Genomic DNA, 20,974 nt, shown 5'->3' with positions numbered 1-20,974 from the left:
CCAACTTCTGCAATCTGAAATTGATCAAATATGCAATCACGATGCACTGATAATTACTGGGTATTGGAATGCAAAAGTTGGAAACAAAGAAGGATAAGTAGTTGAAAAATATGGCTTTGGTGATAGATAAAACGACACCAGAAATCACATGATAAGATTTTGCAAGACCAACAACTTCTTCATTGCAAATACCTTTTTTCACCAACATAAACGGTGACTATACACATGGACCTTGCCAGATGGAACACACAGGAATCAAATCAACTGTATCTGTGGAAAGAGCCAATGGAAAAGCTCTGTATCATCAGGCACAACAAGGCCAGGGGCTGATTACGGAACAGACCATCAATTGCTCAGTTGCAAGTTCAAGTTGAAGCTGAAGAAAATTACAAGTCCACAGGAGCCAAAATATGACCTTGAGTATATCCCATCTCAATTTAGAGACTATCTTAAGAATAGATTTGATACATTGATCAGACGAGTTGTGGGATGACATCAAGGATATCATACATGAAGAAAGCAAGAGGTCGTTAAACAGATAAGAAAGACCAAAATTGAATGTTAGAAGAGACTCTGAAACTTGCTTTCGAACGTAGAGTAGCTAAAGTGAAAGGATGAAGTGATGAAGTTAAAGAGCGAAACAGAAGATTTCAAAGGGTGACTCAAGAAGACAAAGTAAAATAGTGAAATGTGTAAAGACCTGGAGTTAGAAACCAAAAAAGAAGAGCATGCTAGGCATTTGTTGAGCTGAAGGTATTAAAGAAAAATTTCAAACCTTAAGCTGTAATATTGAAGGACTCTCTAGAGAAAATATTAAACGACACCGGAAGTATCAAAAGAAGACGGAAGGAATACAGTGTCACTGTACCAGAAAGAATTGGTCAACATTCAGCCATTTTAGGAGGTAGTACCGATGGTACCGAAGGAAGAATTCCAAGCTGCACTGAAGGTATTGACGAAAAAGAAGCCTCTAGGAATTGATGGAATACCAGTTAAGATGTTTCAACAAAGGGATGCAGCACTGGAGGTGCTTACTTGTCTATGCCAAGAAATTTGGAAGACAGCTACCTGGCCAACCGACTGGAAGAGATCCGTATTTGTGCTCGTTACAAAGAAAGGTGATCCAATAAAAAATTGGATCCAGAAATTAGCTAAGAATATCATTAATATCACACGCAAGTAAAATTTTACTGAAGATCACTACGTTGTTACAGCCAGAAATTCAAGTTGTATTCCGAAGAGGACATGGAATGAGGGATATCATTGCTGATGTCAGATGGGTCTTGGCTGAAAGCAGAGAATACCAGAAATATGTTTATCTGTTTTTTTATTGACTATGCAGAGGCATTCGACAGCATAGATCATAATAAATTATGGATAACATTGCAAAGAATGGGAATTCTAGAACACTTAATGGTGCTCTTGAAGAACCTATACATAGACTAAGAGGCAGTCATTTGAACAGAATAAGGGAATACCGTGTGGTTTAAAGTCAAGAAAGGTGTGTATCAGGGTTGTATCCTTTCACCATACTTAACTCAATCTGAATGCTGAGCAAATAATCTGAGAAGCTGGACTATATGAAGAAATACGGGGCATCAGGATTGGAGGAAGACTGATTTACAACCTGTGATATGCAGGTGACGTATAACCTTGCTTGCTGAAAGCGAAGGGGTCTTGAAGCACTTACTGATGAAGATCAAAGACTGCAGCTGTCAGTATGGATTATACCTCAACGTAAAGAAAACAAAAATCCTCACACTGGACCGATAAGTGACATCAGGAGAAAAGATTGAAGTTGTCAAGGATTTCATTTTAGTTGGACCCACAATCAAAGCCCGTGTAAGCAGCTGTCAAGAAATCAAATGATGCATTACATTTGGCAAATCTGCTGCAAAAGACCTCTTTAAAGATACCACTCTGAGGACTAAGATGCACCTGACCCAAGCCATGGTGCTTTGGATCACCTGTATGCATGCGAAAGTTGGATAACGAACAAGGAAGGCCAGAGATTTGATACTTCTGAATTATGATGTTGGTGAAGACTATTGAATATACCACAGACTGCCGGAATGAACAAATCTGTCTTAGAAGAAGTACAGCCCAAATGGTCCTTAGAAGCGAGGATGGCGAGACTGCATCTCAGTTGCTTTGGTCACATTATCAGGAGGGACCAGTCCCTGGAGAAGAACATCATGCTTGGTAAAGTAGAGGGTCAGCAAAAAAGAGGAAGACCTTCAAAGAGGTGATTTGGCACAGTGGCTGCAAGAGTGGGCTCAAACATAGCAATTACTGTGAGGATGGCACAGGACCAGGCAGTGTTTCGATCTGTTGTATATAGGGTCGCTATGTGTTGGAACCAGCTTAACAGCACCTAACAACAACAACAAATCGTCATTCTTACAGAATATTATAAAAAGTATTATGGTTTCTGCCTAGTTATTTGTGTATGTTTTAACTTTTCAAAATAATTCCAGACTTATAAAAATAAAGTTGCCTGTTTATGCATTTCTTAATTACTAAGATAGTTTTAAGTATTGACAGTATAATCTTGGGATTGGCTTTTAGATTGGGTATTATTTTTTTCAGTCATGCTTAAAAATATATCTATAGGTTTTAAAAATGTACCACCAGCGTTTTGTATTATATTTTTACCCTAAGACAAGCTAATCCAATAATCTTTAATTATATCAGAGAACAAGAACTAATTTTTTTTTCCTCTATCATCTTTGTTTTGTGTTGTTCTTTTTTTTTCTTTCTTTTCACATAGGCTGGAACTCAGATCAGCCTAGCCGATCTACCATTTTCCAATGAGATTTTCACTCTATGGTATAATTTGCTTCCGTCCAAACAAATGCCTTGCACAAAGAAGGAAGGAGAAAACGACGACTCTGTCTTCCAACTAAACCAGCCATCTGTAGACTCTGTAGACTTGGTGAGTCAGAACTAGAAAAAAAAGTCATTATAATTTAATAAAATAATATGAAATAATAGGATGGTGTAATACCAATGTGTTTTTATTCCCTTTCTGTATCCTTCCTTTTTTCTCCCTTCCCACCTATTCCTTCCCCTCAGCTTCTCTAAAAGGAAAAAAAGAAGGTAATTTTCAGCTTTGTTTCAAGTATGGTTTATGAAAGGATCGCTTTTTTCTGCTCGTACTTCCTTTCATAATTGATATGAAGTCTTCATTGTTTTAAGTGACCATGGAAAACCTTTTGATTTATACCTCCCTACATTTTGTTAGGAAACCCTGGTGGCGTCATGGTTGAGTGCCACGGCTGCTAACCAAAGGGTCGGCAGTTCAAATCTGCCAGGCACTCCTTGGAAGTTATGGGGCAGCTCTACTCTGTCCTGCAGGGTTGCTATGAGTCAGAATCAACTCGACGGCACTGGATTTGGTTTGGTTTTTGACATTTTGTTAACATATTTGATTCCTCTGTGAGGCTACACATTTCCAACTCATATTTTTGAAATTTGTTATTATTAAGGCTAAATAGTAGTTTAGTTTCCCATATATAACATCCATATCCATCAATATTTTCTATCAGTGTTGGTGGCAACCAACAGCCGTACTTAAGTAATTCAAAAAATTTACAGGGGGGCATTTTGTGAGGCCATCACTGATACTGCGTTTGTGGTTATCATTACTGAGTTCAAGTTTATTTTAGATGATCGATGAGGAAAAGAGTTTACTGAGCAAAAGTCAGATAATCAAGCTACAGTGCTTTATTGGTAAGGGTTGAGGGAGACAGAGGTGCCAGTAGAGCTCATATTTGGCCAGTGTAGTAGTAGATACTAAAGTAAGCACAGAGGATGATGAAATATGATTTCAACTTTAAGAATGCTTTTATAATATTCACTCTATATGTCTTTTTAACAGTTTTATTGCAATATAATTCACATACCACACAGTCCACCAATTTAAAGCATACAATTCACCCATCTGAAGCACACTATTCAGTGGTTTTTATATTCACAAGATTGCGCAGTCATCCCACAACCTGATTTTAGAACGTTTTCTTCATCCCACAAAGAAGCCCCATATCCATTGGGAATCACTTCATATTCTCCCCCACAACCTCCCACCTCAGCCCTAGGCAACAACAACTAATCTTCTTTCTGTGTCTCTAAATTTGCTTATTCTGGATGTTTCATATAAACAGAATAACACAATATGTATTCTTTTGTGACTTGGCTTCTTTCAGTTACCGTGTTTTCAAGGTTCATCTATGTTGTAGCATATGTCATTACTTCGTTTCTTGCCCTTGCCGAATAATATTCTGTCGTATGGATAATCCTACATTTTATGTACTCATTTACCTGTTGATGGGTACCTGGGTTGTTTCTCCATTTTGGTTATTATGAATAATGCTACCGTGAATATTTGCTTGAAAGTTTTTGTGTTAACATATGTTTTCATTTGTCGTGGCCATATACATAGGAGTGGAATTGCTGTGTCATGTAGTAAAAATGTTTAACATTTTCTGAAACTGTCAAACTGTTTTCTAAAATGGTTGCACCATTTTATGTTCCCAGTTTCTGTGCACCCTAAACAAGCCCTTTTACTGGGTATGAAGTGCTGTCTCATTGTAGCTTTGTTTTACATTTTCCTAATAACTAATTAGGAAACTCTGGTGGCGTAGAGGTTAAGTGCTATGGCTGCTAACCAAAAGGTCACCAGTTTGAATCCGCCAGGCGCTCCTTGGAAATTCTGTGGGGCAGTTCCACCCTGTCCTATAGGGTCACTATGAGTCGGAATTGACGTGACGGTAATGGGTTGGGTAATAACTAATGAAGGATCTCTGTTGGCACAGTGGTTAAAGTGATTGACTACTAATCAAAAGGTTGGTGGTTTGAAACTACCGGTGGCTCTGCAAGAGAAAGATGTGTCAGCCTGCTTCCAGAGAGATTTACAGCCTCGTGTGTGCTGTGGGGTCCCTGTGAGTGAGGATCAACTCAAGGGCAGAGGGTAATAAATAATGAGGTTGAGCATATTTTCACGTGCTTATTTGGCCATTGGAGCCTAGTGGCCAGTGGTTAAGAGCTCGGCTGCTAATCAGAAGATCAACAGTTTGAATCTACCAGCTGCTCCTTGGAAACTATGTGGGCAGTTCTCCTCTCCTGTAGGGTTGCTATGAGCTGAAATCAACTCAAGGGAAACAGGTTCAGGTTTGGTTCTTTGGCTGTTAGTGTATCTTTTTTGGAGAAATGGCTATCATATTTTTACGCTAATAATGCTTACCTTCGTTTGTTTGCCTACGCGTCCTCCCACCTGAGATATTTTCGTAAGCACACTATGCTAATTTTTTTTTATGGCAATATGTGGAAGAGAATTGGCGTGGAGGTGCTTGTGAGGGTGTCTCGCTGGGGTAGGCCACGGCCAACAGATGCAAAAGGCACACATTATTTGTGTAAAAATATGGTATTTAGATCTTTATTGTTGAGTTATAAAGAGTTCTTTATATGTTCTGGATACGAGCCCCTTACCAGGTAAATAATTTGCAGTTATTTTCTCTCATTCTCTGTGTTGTCTTTTTTACTTTCTTAATGGTTTCGTTTTCAACAATTTTTTTTTTTTTAATTTTGAAGTCCAGTTTATTTTTTCTTTTGTTGCTCATGCTTTTGGTGTCATATCTAAGAAGGCTTTGCCTAACCCAAGGTAAATCGGGTGAATGAAGATATGCTGCTGTGTTTTCTACCAGTAGTTTTGCAGTTTCAGTTTTACATTTAGGTCTCTGATCTGTTTTAAATTTATTTTATGTATGATGTGAGGAAGGGGTTCAACTTATCTTTTTGCATATGAATATCCAGTTGTACCAGCAATGTTTGTTGAAAAAACTCTTCTATCCCCCAGTGGATTGTCTTGGCACACTTGTCAAAAATCATTAGACCATAAATGTAAGTGTTTATTTCTGTACTCTAAATCCTGTTCTATTAATCTATCTGTCCATCCTAATGCCAGTACCCTACTACCTTAATTACTGTAGCTTTGTTAATATGTTTTGAAACCAGGAAGTGTAGGTCCTCCGGCATTGTTTTTATTTTTCAAGATAGTTTTGGCTATTCAGGATACCTTGACTTTCCATAAGAATTTTAGGATCATTTTCTGCATTTCTGAATAGAGAGAAAAAAAAAAAAGGTAGCTGGAATTTTGATAGGTATTGTGTTGACCCTGTGGATCGATTTGGAATATTGTCATACTAACAATATTAAACATTCCAATCTGTTAGCATGGATTTTTTTTTTCATTTATTTACATATTCTTTAATTTCTTTCAAAAATTTTTTGTAGTTTTCAGCATTCAAGTTTGCACTCCTTTGTTAAATGTATTCCTAAGTATTGTATATATTTTTTGATGCTATTGTAAGTGGAACTATTAATTTCATTTTCTGATTGTTCATTGCCACAATTGATTTTTGTCTTTTGATCTTGTATCCTGCAACCTTGCTGAGTTTCTTACTTATTAGTTCTGATAGTTTTTTAGTGAATTCCTTAGGATTTTCTATATACAAGATTATGCCATCTACAAATAGTTTTACGTCTTCCTTTCCAATTGTATGCATCATTTGGTGAGAGCTGACATACTTGTCTTGTTCCTAATCTTAGAAAATTTTCAGTTCTTCACGATGAAGAATGATGTTAGGTGTGAGTTTTTTCATTGATGCCCTTTACCAAGTTGAGGAAGTTCACTTCTATTCCTAGTTTTTTTAGTCTTTTTATCATGAAAGGGAGTTGGACTTTTTAAAAATGCTTTTTCTACATCTATTTGATATGATCATGCAGTTTTTGTCCTTTGTCTTGTTGATATGGTTTATTACATTAATTGATTTTTGGATATTAAAGGAACTTTTCACCAGTTGTCTGTCAGTTTGTCAAACTATGGTGGCTTGCACGTTGCTGTGATGCTAGAAGCTATGACATGTTATTTCAAATACCAGCCAGGTCACCTATGGTGGACATGTTTCAGCAGAGCTTCCACACTAATAAGACAGATGAGGAAGGAGGATCTAGTGATCTATTTCTTTAAAAAATTGGCCAGCGAAAACCTTATGAATAGCAGCAGAACATTGTCTTACATGGTGCCAGAAGATGAGCCCCTAAGGTTGGAAGGCACTCAGAATATGCTTCTTGAAAGTAAAGTGAACCTTAATGAGGTGAATGGAGTAAAACTTTTGGGACTTCAGTTGCTGATGTGGCACAACTCAAAATGAGAAGAAACAGCTGCAAACATCCATTAATAATGAGAACATGAAATGTACAAAATATGAATCTAGGGAAATTTGGAAGTTGTCAGAAATGAAATGGAACGCTTGAAGATCGATATCCTAGGCATTAGTGTGCTGAAATGGACTGGTATTGGCCATTTTGAATCAGACAGTCATATGGACAGTCATTGCCAGAAATGACAAATTGAAGAGGAAAACATCACATTCATTGTCAAAAGCAGCATTTCAAGATCTTTCCTGAAGTACAATGCTGTCAGTGATAGGATAATATCTATATGCCTATGAGGAAGACTAGTTAGTGTGACTGTTATTCACATTTACGCAACAACCACTAGTGCCAAAGATGAAGAAATTAAAGATTTTTACTGACTTCTGCCGTGTGAAATTGATCAAATATGTAATCAAGATGCATTGGTAATTACTGGTGATTGGAATGCAAAAGTTGGAAGAAAAAAAAAAAGAAGGATCACTAATAATATGTCCTTCATGGTTGAAATGATGCCAGAGATCACAAGACCAGCAACCTATTCATTGGAAATACCGTTTTCATAGCATAAACAATGACTATACATAGGGACTTCGCCAGGTGGAATACACAAGAATCAGATCGACAACATCTGTGAAAGAGATGATGGAGAAGTTCAATATTATCAGTCACAACAAGGTCAGGGGCCGATGGTGGAATAGACCATCAATTGCTCATGTGCTAGTTTAAGTTGAAGCCAAAGAAAATTAAAACAAGTCTATGAGAGCCAAAGTATGACCATGAGTATATCCCACCTGAATTTAGAGACCGTCTCAAAAATAGATTTGTCACATTGAACACTAATGACCGAAGATCAGACGAGTTGTGGGATGACATCAAGAAAGTAAAAGGTCATTAAAAAGACAGGAAAGAAAGAAAAAAAAAAACGGATGTCAAAAGACACGCTTTAACTTGCTCTTGAGTGTTGAGTCGCTAAAGCAAGTGGAAGAAATGATGATGTAACTGAATAGATTATTTCAAAGGGCGGCTTGAGAAGGCAAGGTAAAGTATTATAATGATGTGCAAATACCTGGAGATAGAAAACCAAAAGGGAAGAAGCATTTCTCAAGCTGAAAGAATTGAAAAAAGAAAAATTCAAGCCTTGAGTTGGAATATTAAAGGATTCTATAAAAAAAAAAAAAATTTTATGGGTAAAATGGAGTCCTGGTTGCACAGTGCTTAAAGCGTTCAGCTACCAACCAAAAGGTCAGTGGTTTGAATCCACCAGTTGCTCTTGGAAGCCCTATGGAAAAGTTCTACTCCGTCCTATAGGTTTACTGTGAGTTGAACCCGACTCCATGGCAGCAAGTTTGCATTTTGGCTTCTGGGGAAAATATCAAACGATGCAGGAAGCATCAAAAGAAGATGGAAAGAATACATAGAGTCACTGTACCTAAAAGAATTGTTGACATTCATCCATTTAAGGAGGTAGCATATGATCAAAAGTTGATGGTATTGAAGGAAGAATTTCAAGCTGCACTGAAGGAATTGTTGAAAAACAAGGCTCCAGGAATTGATGGAATACTAATTAAAAAGTTTCAGCAAATGGATACAGTGCTGCAGGTGCTCACTTATCTATGGCAAGAAATTTGGAAGACAGCTATCTAGCCAACCTTCTGGAAGAGATCCATATTTGCTCCCATTCCAAAGAAAGGTGATCCAATGGAATGTGGAAATTAATAATATTATTAATATCACCAAAACCAAACCCATTGCCATCGAGTTGACTCCGACTCATAGCGACCCTATAGGACAGAGTAGAACCACCCCCTAGAGTTATTAATATCACACGCAAGTAAAATTTTGCTGAAGATAATTCAAAACTGGTTGTAGGAATACATCCACAGGGAACTACCAGAAACTCAAGCTGGATTCAGAAGAGAATGTGGGATGAGGGATGTCATTGCTGATGTTAGATGGGTCGTGACTGAAAGAAGAGAATACCTGAAAGATGTTTATCTGTGTTTTATTTTCTATGCAGAGGCATTCGACTATGTGAATCACAACAAATTATGGATAAACATTTCTCTGTAAACCTTCACCTAAAGCAAAAAATATACATATGAATAACATTGCAGAGTATGGAAATTCCAGGACACTTACTTGTGTTCATGCAGAGCCTGCACATAGACCAAAAAGAAAATGTTCGAACAGAACAAGGGGATACTGTGTGGTTTATAAACAGGAAGGGTGTGTATCAAGGTATATCCTTTCACTATACTTATTCAGTTTGTATCCTGAGCAACTAATCTGAGAAACTGGACTGTATGAAGAAGAATATGGCATCAAGATTGGAGGAAGATTCATTAACAGCCTGCAATATGGAGATGACACAACCTTGCTTGCTGAAAGCAAAGAGGACTTGAAGCACTTACTGGTGAAGATTAATGACTACATACTTGAGTATGGATTACACCTCAACATAAAAAATTAAAAAACAGCTCAACATAAAGAAACCAAAAATCCTCATAACTGGACCAATAAACAACACCTCGGTAAATGGAGAAAAGTTTGAAGTTGTCAAGGATTTCATTTTACTTGGATCCACAATCAATGCCCATGGAAGCAGCAGTCAGGAAATCAAAGGACTTATTGCATAGGTCAAATCTGCTACAAAAGATCTCTTTAAAGTGTTCAAAAGCAACGATGTCACTTTGAGGTCTAAGGTACACCTGACCCAAGCCATGGTATTTTCAGTCACGTCATATACACATGAAAGTTGGACAGTGAATAAGGAAGATGGAAGATGAATTGACACCTTTGAATTATGGTGTTGGTGAAGAATATTGAATATTCTATGGACTGTCAAAACAAACAAATCCGTCTTGGAATAAGTACAACCAGAATGCTCCCTAGAAGCAAGGATGGTGAGACTTCATCTCAAGTGCTTTGGACATGTTATCAGGAGGGATCAGTCCCTGGAGGACATCATACTTTATAAAGTAGAGGGTCAGTGAAAAGGAGGAAGACCCTCAACAAGATGGATTGACATAGTGGCTGCAACAGTGGGCTCAAATATAGCAGCCATTGCAAGAATGGTGGCACAAGACCAGGCAGTGTTTCATTCTGTTGTAGCTATGGTAGCTATGCATCGCTAGGATTTCCAGCACAGTGTTAAATAGGAGTGGTGTTAACAGGCATCCTTGTCTTGTTCCTCTTCTCGGGGAATGTTTTCAGCCTCTTTCCATTAACAATGATGCTGGTTGTTGGTTATGTATGAACCCCCTCCCCCGCAAAAAAAAAAAAAAAAAACCTGTTGCCATTAAGTCAGTTCTGACTCATAGCAACCCTATAGGACAGAGTAGAACTGCCCCATAGAGTTTCCAAGTAGTGCCTGGTGGATTCGAACTGCTGACCTTTTGATTAACAGCCATAGCACTTAAACTCTAAGCCACCTGGCTTTGCTGGTTATGTACAGATGGCCTTTATTATGTTGAGGAATTTCCTTTTTATACCTATTTTATTGAGAGTTTTGTCAGGAATGGCTGTTGGACTTTATCATATCCCTTTTTCTGTGTAGAGTGAGATGATCATGTGATTCTTTTGTTTTATTTATGTGGTGGACTATGTTAATTGGTTTTCTAATGTTGAACCATCTTTGCATACCTGGTATGAATCCCACTTGGTTGTGGTGTATTAATTTTTTTTGATATGACACTGAATTCTATTGGCTAGAATTTTGTTGAGAATTTTTGCATCTATATTCATGAGAGGTATTGGTGTGTGATTTTGTGTGTGTGTGTGTGATGTCTTTACTTGGTTTTACTATCAGTGTTATATTGGCTTCATAGAATGAATTTGGAAGTATGCCTTCCTTTTCTATGTTCTGAAATAGTTTGAGTAGTACTGGTGTGAGCTCTTCTCTGAATATTTAGTAGAGTTCTCCAGTGAAGCCATCAGGGCCAGAGCTTTTTATTTTTGTTTTTTATCTTTCAGTTTCTTCTCTTGGTATGTGTCTGTTCAGATTTTCAACCTCAGTTCGTGTTTCTTTAGGTAGGTTGTGTATTTCTAGAAATTTGTCCATTTCCTCTTGGTTTTTCATAATACTCTGTTATGATCCTTTTTATTTCAGTTGGGTCTGTTTTAATGTCCCCCATTTCGTTTCTTATTTGGGTTATTTCCTTCCTCTTCTGTTTTTCTTTTGTCACTTTGGCCAGTAGTTTGTTGATTTTGTTGATCCTTTCAAAGAACCAACTTTTGGTTTTGTTGACTCTTTCTGTTGTTCATCTGTTCTATATTTCATTTATTTCTGCTCTGATCTTAATTATCTCCTTTCTTTTGGTAGCCATGGGCTACTTTTGTTGTTCCCTTTCTGTTTGTTCAATTTGTATAGCTAACGTTTTGATTTTCCCCCTTTCTTATTTTTTGATGTGTGCATCTGTTGCTATAAATTGACCCCTAAGCACCACTTTTGCTGTGTCCCAGAGGTTTTGGTATGATGTGTTTTCATTCTCATTTGATTCTAGGAATTTCCTGATTCCATCTTTGTGTTTACTAAGACTTTATGTTTTTCTTCTGTGTTTTGATGAGTAGGTTTATTAATTTTTTTTGTGGTTACATTGAAATTTACCCATATCTTCCCAAGTTAAAACCAGTCTTTCATTACTTGATATCACCTTGACTTCTTCTCCATTTGAAAGTTCTATACCTACACCATTTATGTCCTCTTTTATTGTTCTGACGTTGTTGTCACTTAAATATTGAGCTGAGTGGATAGGGGAAAGAAGAGAGAGAAACAAAAGGAAAAATGGGGGAAAAAAGTAAATAGCAACACGGTAGCATTTGGCGGGTAGTGGTGGGGCAGACCTGATGAGGCTGTGTGCCAGTGGCTCTGTAGCTGAGTGGTGTGGCTCAGCCTGTTTAGAAGGGATGTGGGTGGCACACAGGGCTAGGTGGGGAGGAGAAAGGAAAGGAAAGAGGGAAAAGAGAGAGAAAAAAACAACCAACCAACAAACAAAAAATACGGTAGTTGGAGGGTGGGTGGAATTAGGGTGGCAGTGAGCTGATGTCTGCCTTGCCAGTGGCACAGCATGACCCATCAGGAGGGGCAGACACAGAGGAGGGCGTAGGTGGGAAGGAGAAGGAAAAGGGAGAAGGGGAAAGATAAAGAAAAATAAAAAATATGGCATTGAGGGAATCATCCTGTGGAGGTGGCACAGACCTGAGGAGGCCATGTGCTAGAGGTTCTCCAGCCAAACAGTATAGCACAGCCTGCCAAGGGGTGGGGGTGGTGCATAGGGCTGGGTGGATGGGAGAAAGGAAAGGAAGGAAGGGAGAAACAGAAGAAACAACATTAACGACAACAACAATAAATTTAAAAAAATGGCACTTAGGAAGCAGGTCGGTGACAGTGGCACAGACTGGGGAGGCCACGTGCAATGACTCTCCAGCTGAATGGTGCAGCACAACCCCTTGAGAAGGGGTAGGGGCAGTGCACACAGCTGGGTAGGTGGGAGAAAGGAAAGGAAGGAAATGAGAGAAAGAGAAGAAACAGCAGAAAAAGAAAACAAACCAAAAAAAAAAAAAATCACAGCCTGCCAAGAAGGGGAAGGGATGGCACATGAGGTTAGCTGGGCAGGGAAAAGGAAAGGAAGGAAGGGAGAGAGAAAAGCAACAAAAAAGCCAAAAAAAAAAAAAAAAACACAAAAATTATAAATAAATAAACCAACAAAACAAGCAAAAAAAAAAAAATGGCACAGAAGGGGTTGGTTTGCGGTGGCGGGGCAGACCCAGGTGGTAGTGAGCTGGCGTTTCTCTGGCTGAGTGACCATGGCCCATTGAAAAGAGGCAGAAGCCATGTAGAGGGAAGAAGGATGAGGGAGTGAGGAATCCTGTATCTCTGGCTACTGGGTACTCTGTCTCCTGTTGGGATCTCCGTGACGTTACTTTCCCATACTCCCTGTCTGCATTCCTTGGTGGCTGTACTCCAAGGTGGCAAATCTGTGCTGCATTAGCTGGTAGGGGACCTCCAGTCTGTAGCCCTCCTCTTTCTCTGTTCTCTATCAGTTTCTCATTCCATTCAGTGCTTGATCGAGTTCTTTATTCCTTCATTTGACGCATAGGGTTCCAGGATTGACGTTTGTATCTGTTTTACTTTTAGTTTTTCTGGTCTTTGCTGCAGAGGCAGACCTGGTGCTTCTGTCTACAGTGCCATGTTGGCTCCATCTCCAATTTGAGATATTTTTTAATATGGGTGTTTTCAGCTGTAAATTTCCCTCTGAACATTGCTTTAGCCTAAGTTTTGTATGTTGTGTTTTAATTTTTGTTTATCTCAAAGTATTTTCCAGTTTTCTTTGTGATTTCACCTTTGACTCATTACTTACGAATAACCTAAATAGGAATATGTTGTTTAATTTCAGATATATGTGAATTTCCCAAATTTTTTTTTCTGGTTTTGTTTCTAATTTGTTTGCTTTGTGGTTGAAGAACTTATAACAAAGTGCTCAAATTTCACATGAATAATTGAAAGAATTTTCACAAAGCAGACACACCTATGTGCTACCACCCAGATCAAGATGTAGTACATTGCCAGCATCCGAGGATCCTCCTTTGTGCCCCATCCTAGTCACGACCACCCTCCCCTAAAGGTAGTATCTTTTCTGACTTCTGTCGCCATATGTTAGTTTTGCCTGTTTTTGAATCTCGTGTAATGGAATTATTCAGCAAATACTCTTTTGTGTCTGGCATCTTGTATTCAACATTATGAGAGTCATCTATGTTGTTTTGTGTAGTTATAGTTTATTCATTCTCATTGTTGCATGATATTGAATTGTTTATACTACAGTTTATTATCTATCCTACTATTGAGGGACATTTGAGTTCTTTCTAGTTTGGGGGGCTGTATTATGAATAGTGCTGCTCTGAGCATTCTTGTAGAAGTACTTTGGTAAAAGTACTGCCTGTTTTCTTTGATTTTAGCCATTTCAGTGAGTGGATAGCAACATCTCATTGTTTTTAATTTGCACTTCTGTGATTAAAATATATATAATGTATTACAATATATATAATGATTGTCATCTTTTGTGAAGTGTGTAAGATTTTGGCCTTTTTTCTATTGGATTTTTATTATTAGATGGTAGGGTATGAGTCCTTTGTCAAATATATGTATTGCAGATATCTTTACCCACTCTGTGACTTTCCTTCTCATTTTCTTCATGTTGCCTTTTGATGAACAGAAGTGTTTATTTTTAATATAGTCTTACCTATTTTTCCCCTTATGGCTAGTACTTTTTCTTTCCTATTTAAGAACTGTTTGCCTGCTCCAAGGTCATGAAGATGTTTTCCTTTGTTGTCTTATAAAAGCTTTATCGTTTTGCTTTTCAAATGTACATCCATCTAAAATTAATTTTTGTTTAATGTATGGGGTAGCAAAACCAATTGCCATTGAGGCAATTCCAACTCAAAGTAACCCTGTGGGAGAGTAGAATTGCCCTACAGAGTTTCTGAGGCTGTAAGTCTTTATGGAAGCAGACTACCACATCTTTCTCCGATGGGGCGGCTGATAGGCTCAAACCCCCAACCTCTTGGTTAGCAGCTGAGTACTTTAACCACAGCACTACCAGGACTCCTGAGGTATGGGGTAGGAATGAAGATTCCTCTTAATCCATGTGGTAGGCAATTCACCTAGCGCCATTTGTTGTAAAGACCCTCTTTCCCAGCTGCACTACTGTGTCACATTTGTCATACATCAGGTCACCCCCATATGTGGAATCTGTTCCTATATTTTCTATTTTGTTCAATTGGCTCAGTTCTTTATCTTTGTGCCTACACTATACTTTTTCAAAAAAAAAGGCTTTCAATAATTCATAATTAAATATAATTTCCTGTAGATTTTTAATAGATAATCTGTGTCAGATTGTGGAAATTTCCTTTTATTTCTAGCTTTCCTAGATTTTTGTTTATTATGCATAGATAATAAATTTAATCAAATATTTTTCCTACATCTCTGATGATGATTGTATGATTGTCTCTTTTATTCTCTTAATGTGGTGAATTACATATTGAATTTGGAATGTTAAACCATCCCTAGATTCCCGAAATAAAACATACTTCATCATGTTATATTATGTGAAAGATAGATAGATAGGCAGACAGAAAGATAGATAGAGATTGATTAGATAGGTTTGATTTCGTAATTTTTTGTTTAGGGTTTTTTCTATTAGAGAGATTAGTCTTTAATTTTTTTTTCTTGTAATATATTTGTAAGGTTTTGGTATCAAGGTTTTGCAGGCCTCACAATATAAGTTTGAAAAGTATTTTCTTGGTTTTTATAATCTCTGCAAAGGTTTTTGTAAGATGGATGTTATTTCTTAAATATTTGGAAGAATTCCCAAGAGAATTCACTAGCTCAACCTGTAGTATTCTTTGTGGAAAACAGCCTTTCTCAACAAGGATTCTGCACGTGAATTAAGCCCTACATAAAATGATTTGAAATATACGATTTTCTTAATTATCTCAAAGATGGTACATAGCTTACACTATTATAGGAGGTGCATATGTGAGAATGTAATTCTTTACATATAACAGCTTACTGAGGGCTTAATTTGCTCATAGAATCTCAGTTGAAAGAGACCCTGTACTTTAGCAAGCATGATGTCCTCCAGGGACTGATTCCTCCTAACATGTCCAAAGTATGTAAGATGCAGTTTTGCTGTCCTTGCTTCTAAGAAGCACCCTGGTTGTACTTCTTCCAAGACAGATTTGTTTGTTCTTTTGGCAGTCCATGGTATATTCAATATTCTTTGCCCACATAATTCAAAGGCATCAGTTCTTCGGTCTTCTTTATTCATCGTCCAGCTTTTGCGTACACATGATGCAATTGAAAATACCATGGCTTGGGTCAAGCACACTTTAGTCTTCAAAGTGATATCTTTGCTTTTCAACATTTTAAAGAGGTCCTTTGCAGCAGATTTGCCCAGTGAAATGCGTCTTGTAATTTCTTGACTGCGGCTTCCATGGGTGTTGATTGTGGATCCAAGGAAAATGAAATCCTTGAGAACTTCAGTCTTTTCTCCATTTATCACGATGTTGCTTACAGGTCTAGTTGTGAGGATTTTTGTTTTCTTTCTGTTGAGATGTAATCCATACTGAAGGCTGTGGTCTTTGATCTTCATCAGTAAGTGCTTCAAGTCCTCTTTCAGCAAGCAAGGTTGTGTCATCTATGTAAGGCAGGTTGTTCATGAGTCTTCCAATCCTGATGCCCCATTCTTCTACATGTAGTCTAGATTCTCGGAATTTTTGTTCCGCATACAGATTGAATAGGTATGGTGAAAGGATACAACCCGGATGCACACCTTTCCTGACTTTAAACCACTCAGTATCCCTTTGTTCTGTCCAAGCAACTGCCTCTTGTTCTATGTACAGGTTCCTCATGAGCACAATTAAGTGTTCTGGAATTCCCATTCTTCACAATGTTATCCATGATTTCTTATGATCCACATAGTTGAATGCCTTTGCATAGTCAAAAAAACACAGGTGAGCATCTTTATGGTATTCTCTGCTTTCAGCCACGATCCATCTGACATCAGCAATGATATCCCTGGTTCTGCATCATTCTTCTGAATCCGGCTTGAACTTCCCACAGTTTCCTGTCGATATACTGCTGCAACTGCTTTTGAATGATCTTCAGCAAAATTGTGCTTGCCTGTGATATTAATGATATTTTTTGATAATTTCTGCATTCTGTTGGATCACCTTTCTTGGAAATAGGCATAAATATGGATCTTTTTCAGTTGGTTGGCCAGGTAGCTGTCTTCCAAATTTCTTGGCATAGACAAGTGAGTACTTCCAGTGCTGCATCCATTTGTTGAAACATATCAATTGATATTCTGTCGATTCCTGGAGCCTTATTTTTCACCAGTGCCTTCAGTGCAGCTTGGACTTCTTCCTTCACTACCATCGGTTCCTAATCATAATCTACCTCTTGAAATGGTTAAACATCGACCAATTCTTTTTGGTATAATGACTCTGTGTATTCCTTTCATCTTCTTTTGATCCTTCCTGCATCATTTAATATTTTCCCCATAGAATCCTTCACTTTTGCAATTCAAGTCTTGAATTTTCTCTTCGGTTCTTTCTGCTTGAGAAATGCTGAGTGTGTTGTTCCCTTTTGGTTTTCTATCTCCAGCTCTTTTTACATGTCATTATAATACTATACTTTGTCTTCCTGAGCTGCCCTTTGAAATCTTCTGTTCAGTTCTTTTCCTTTATTGTATCTTCCTTTTGCTTTAGCCACTCGATGTTCAAGAGCAAGTTTTAGAGTCTCTTCTGACATCCATTTTGGTCTTTTCTTTCTTTCCTTTCCTATCTTTTTAATGACCACTTGCTTTCTTCGTGTTTGCTGTCCTTTATGTCATTCCACAACTCATTTGGTCTTTGGTCATTAGTGTTCAACATGTCAAATCTATTCTTGAGATGTTCTCTAAATTCAGGTGGGATATACTGAAGGTCATACTTTGGCTTTTGTGGACTTGTTCTAATTTTCTTCAGTTTAAACTTGAGCTTACATAGAGTAATTGGTGGTCTGTTCACACTCTGCCCCTAGCCTTGTTCTGACTGATGATATTGAGCTTTTCCATCGTCTCTTTCCACAGATGTAGTCGATTTGATTGCTGTGTATTCCATCTGGTGAGATCCCATGTATAGTTGCAGTTTATGTTGGTGAAAAACAGTATTTGCAATGAAGAACTTGTTGGTCTTACAAAATTCTATCGTGATCTCCGGCATCATTTCTGTCACCAAGGCCATATTTTCCAACTACCGACCCTTCTCATTTGATTCCAACTTTCACATTCCAGTCACCGGTAATTATCAATGCATCCTGATTGCGTGTTTGATCAATTTCAGACTGGAAAAGCTGGTAAAAATCTTCAATTTCTTTATCTTTGGCCTCAGTGGCCAGTGCGTAGATTTGAATAATAGTCGTATTAACTGGTCTTCCTTGTAGTTGTATGGATATTATCGTATCACTGACAGCTTTGTACTGCAGAATAGATATTGAAATGTTCTTTTTGATAATGAATCCAATGCCATTCCTCTTTAGGTTGTCATTCCCACCGTAGCAGACCATATAATTTCCCAATTCAAAATGGCTAATACCAGTCCATTTCAGATTCATACTTCCTACATTCTAGGTTCTGATTATTAATGGATGTTTGCAGCTGTTTCTCTTCACTTTGAGTCGTGCCATCCACGTCATTAAGGTCAACTCTACCTTGAGGAGACAGACAGCTCTTGCCCAGACATCTCTTGAGTGCCTTCCAGCCTGGTAGGCTCATCTTCTGGCACTGTATCAGACAGTGCTCTGCTGCTATTCATAAGGTTTTCACTGGCTAATCCTTTTCTGAAGTAGATTGCTGAGTCCTTCCTAGTCTGTCTTAGTCTGGAAGCTCGGCTGAAACCTGTCCATCATGGGTGACCCTGCTGGTATCTGAATACCGATGGCATAGCTTCCAGCATCACCGCAGCACTCAAGCCCCCACAGTATGACAAACTGACAGACACATGGGGGCTATATACACTTAGTACTAAAAAATTCCATTTGAACACAAAAGCAGCTTTGGCTGCTTTTCACAAATTTTGGTTAAAAAAAAAAAAAAAAAAAGACCAAAGTGTCATTGAATGAAAAAGTTTATAGTCTCCATTGTGATTTCTTCTTTGATTCATGAGGGTTTTTTGTTTCTTTGTTCTTTTTCTTTTTAAGAAGTGTATCTACTTAATTACCAAAGAGTGGGGGATTTTCTAGTTATCTTTTTGTTGCTGATTTCTAGTTGTATTTCACTGTTTTCAGAGAACAGGCTACATACTGTTTAATCGTACAGAGTATTAAGACCTGCTTTAGGTTTAGCATGTGGTCAGTTTTGTTAAACATTCCATGTGTTGTTGAAAAAATGTGTATTCTACAGATCGAGTTTGTTAATTTTGTTTTTCAGATCTTCTACATCTCTACTGATTTTTCATTATGCTTATTTTATCAGTTATTGAAAGGTATATTAACATCTCTATAATTGTAGATAAATCCATACCTTTCAATTCTGTCAGCTTTACTTCATATATTTTAAGACTGTATTATTAGGTGAATGTAAATTTAGCATTGTGTTGTATCTTCCTGCTGAACTGAACCTTTTATCGTTATGAAATGTCCCCCTGTATCTCTGGTAATCCTTTTCGTTTTAAAGTCTACTTTGTCTGATATTAGTATAGCTGTATCAGCCTTTTTCAGTTAGTGTTTGCATACTTTATCTTTTCCCTTCTTTTTACTTTCAACCTTTCTGAATTCTTTTATTTTAAATGTGTCATTTGTAATCAGTATACAGTTGGTTTTTGATTTATTATCCGGTCTTATCATCTTCATCATTAGTATATTTAGTTCATTTATATTTAATGTTGTTACTGATATATATGGGTTTGAATCTATCATCTTATCATATGTTTTTTTTTAGTCCCATCTTTGTTCTTTTTTTCTTCTTCTTCTTCTTCTTCTTTTGGATTAATCTATTAGCTCATTAGTAATACAGTCATTTCTTGTTTTGCAGTTACCCCGGAGATTGATTATAGCATCCATCCTTGTCTTATTAGAATGTACCTTTATTAATATTTCTGTTTCTTCCCAGACAGTACAAGGATTTTAAGACTTCAGCCTCATTTTTTCTCTTTACTTTTCTATGCAATTATCATCATATATTGTAGTTACATGTATTTTTTTACCCCACAAAACATTATTACTATTGTTTTATTGGCAATCAATACTTATTTATATTTTCCCATGTATTTACCTTTCTGGGGTTATTTATTTCTTTCTCCATTATTGTGCTTCCATTTGGGTCGTTTTCTTTCTGCCTAAAGGACTCCATTTAGTTTTTTTTTAAAATAGATTTGTTGATGTCTTTATTTCAATTTCATTTGTGAAGGACATTTTTGCTGCATATAGAATTCTAGGTGGGCAGTTATTTACTTTGAACATATTAAAGATATCATTTTTCTTTTTTTTAAGTGAAAGTTTACAGTTCAAGTTAGTTTCTCATACAAAAATTTATACACACATTGTTATGTAACCCTAGTTGCTCTCCCTATAATGTGACAGCACGCTCCTCCTTTCCACCCCGGATTTCCCGTGTCCGTTCAGCCAGTTCCTGTCCCTTTCTGCCTTCTCATCTTACCTCCGGACAGGAGCTACCCATTTAGTGTCATGTATCTATTTGAGCTAAGAAATACTTTCTTCACGAGTATCATTTTATGTCTTATAGTCCAGTCTAATCTTATCTAAAGAGTTGGCTTTGGGAATGGTTTCAGTTCTGGGCTAACAGAGAGTCTGGGGGCCATGTTTTCCAGGGTTCCTCTAGTCTCAGTCAGACCATTAAGTCTGCTCTTTTTACTAGAATTTGAGCTCTCCACCACACTTTTCTCCTGCTTCATCAGGGACTCTCCGTTGTGTTCCCCGTCAGGGCGGTCATTGGTGGTAGCCAGGCACCATCTAGTTCTTCTGGTCTCAGGCTGATGGAGTCTCTGGTTTATGTGGCCCTTTCTGTCCCTTGCAAGGCTCATATTTTCGTTGTGTCTTTGGTGTTCTTCATTCTCCTTTGCTCCAGGTGCATTGGGACCAATTGATGCATCGTAGAAGACTGTTTGCTAGCTCTTAAGACCCCAGACACCACTCACCAAAATGGGATGCAGAAAATTTTCTTAGTAAACTCTGTTTTGTGTGTTGTCCTTTCCTTCCCCTAAC

The 20,974-nt window shown here is 37.7% G+C and overlaps 1 protein-coding gene across 2 annotated transcripts in view; it reads left to right on the top strand.

Moving 5' to 3' along the window:
- WWC2 (WW and C2 domain containing 2) overlaps nt 1-20,974 on the top strand; it is a 317,713-nt gene that overhangs the window by 269,783 nt on the left and 26,956 nt on the right. For both annotated transcript variants that reach the window (XM_064273548.1, XM_064273549.1), the window contains one exon: nt 2,771-2,935. In XM_064273548.1, coding sequence (XP_064129618.1) covers nt 2,771-2,935 — 165 coding nt within the window. The remainder of the gene's footprint in view (nt 1-2,770; nt 2,936-20,974) is intronic.

Source organism: Loxodonta africana, chromosome 21 (genome assembly GCF_030014295.1).
Source record: "Loxodonta africana isolate mLoxAfr1 chromosome 21, mLoxAfr1.hap2, whole genome shotgun sequence".
Taxonomy (NCBI): Eukaryota; Metazoa; Chordata; class Mammalia; order Proboscidea; family Elephantidae; genus Loxodonta; species Loxodonta africana.
This window is presented reverse-complemented; position numbering and strand designations above follow the sequence as displayed.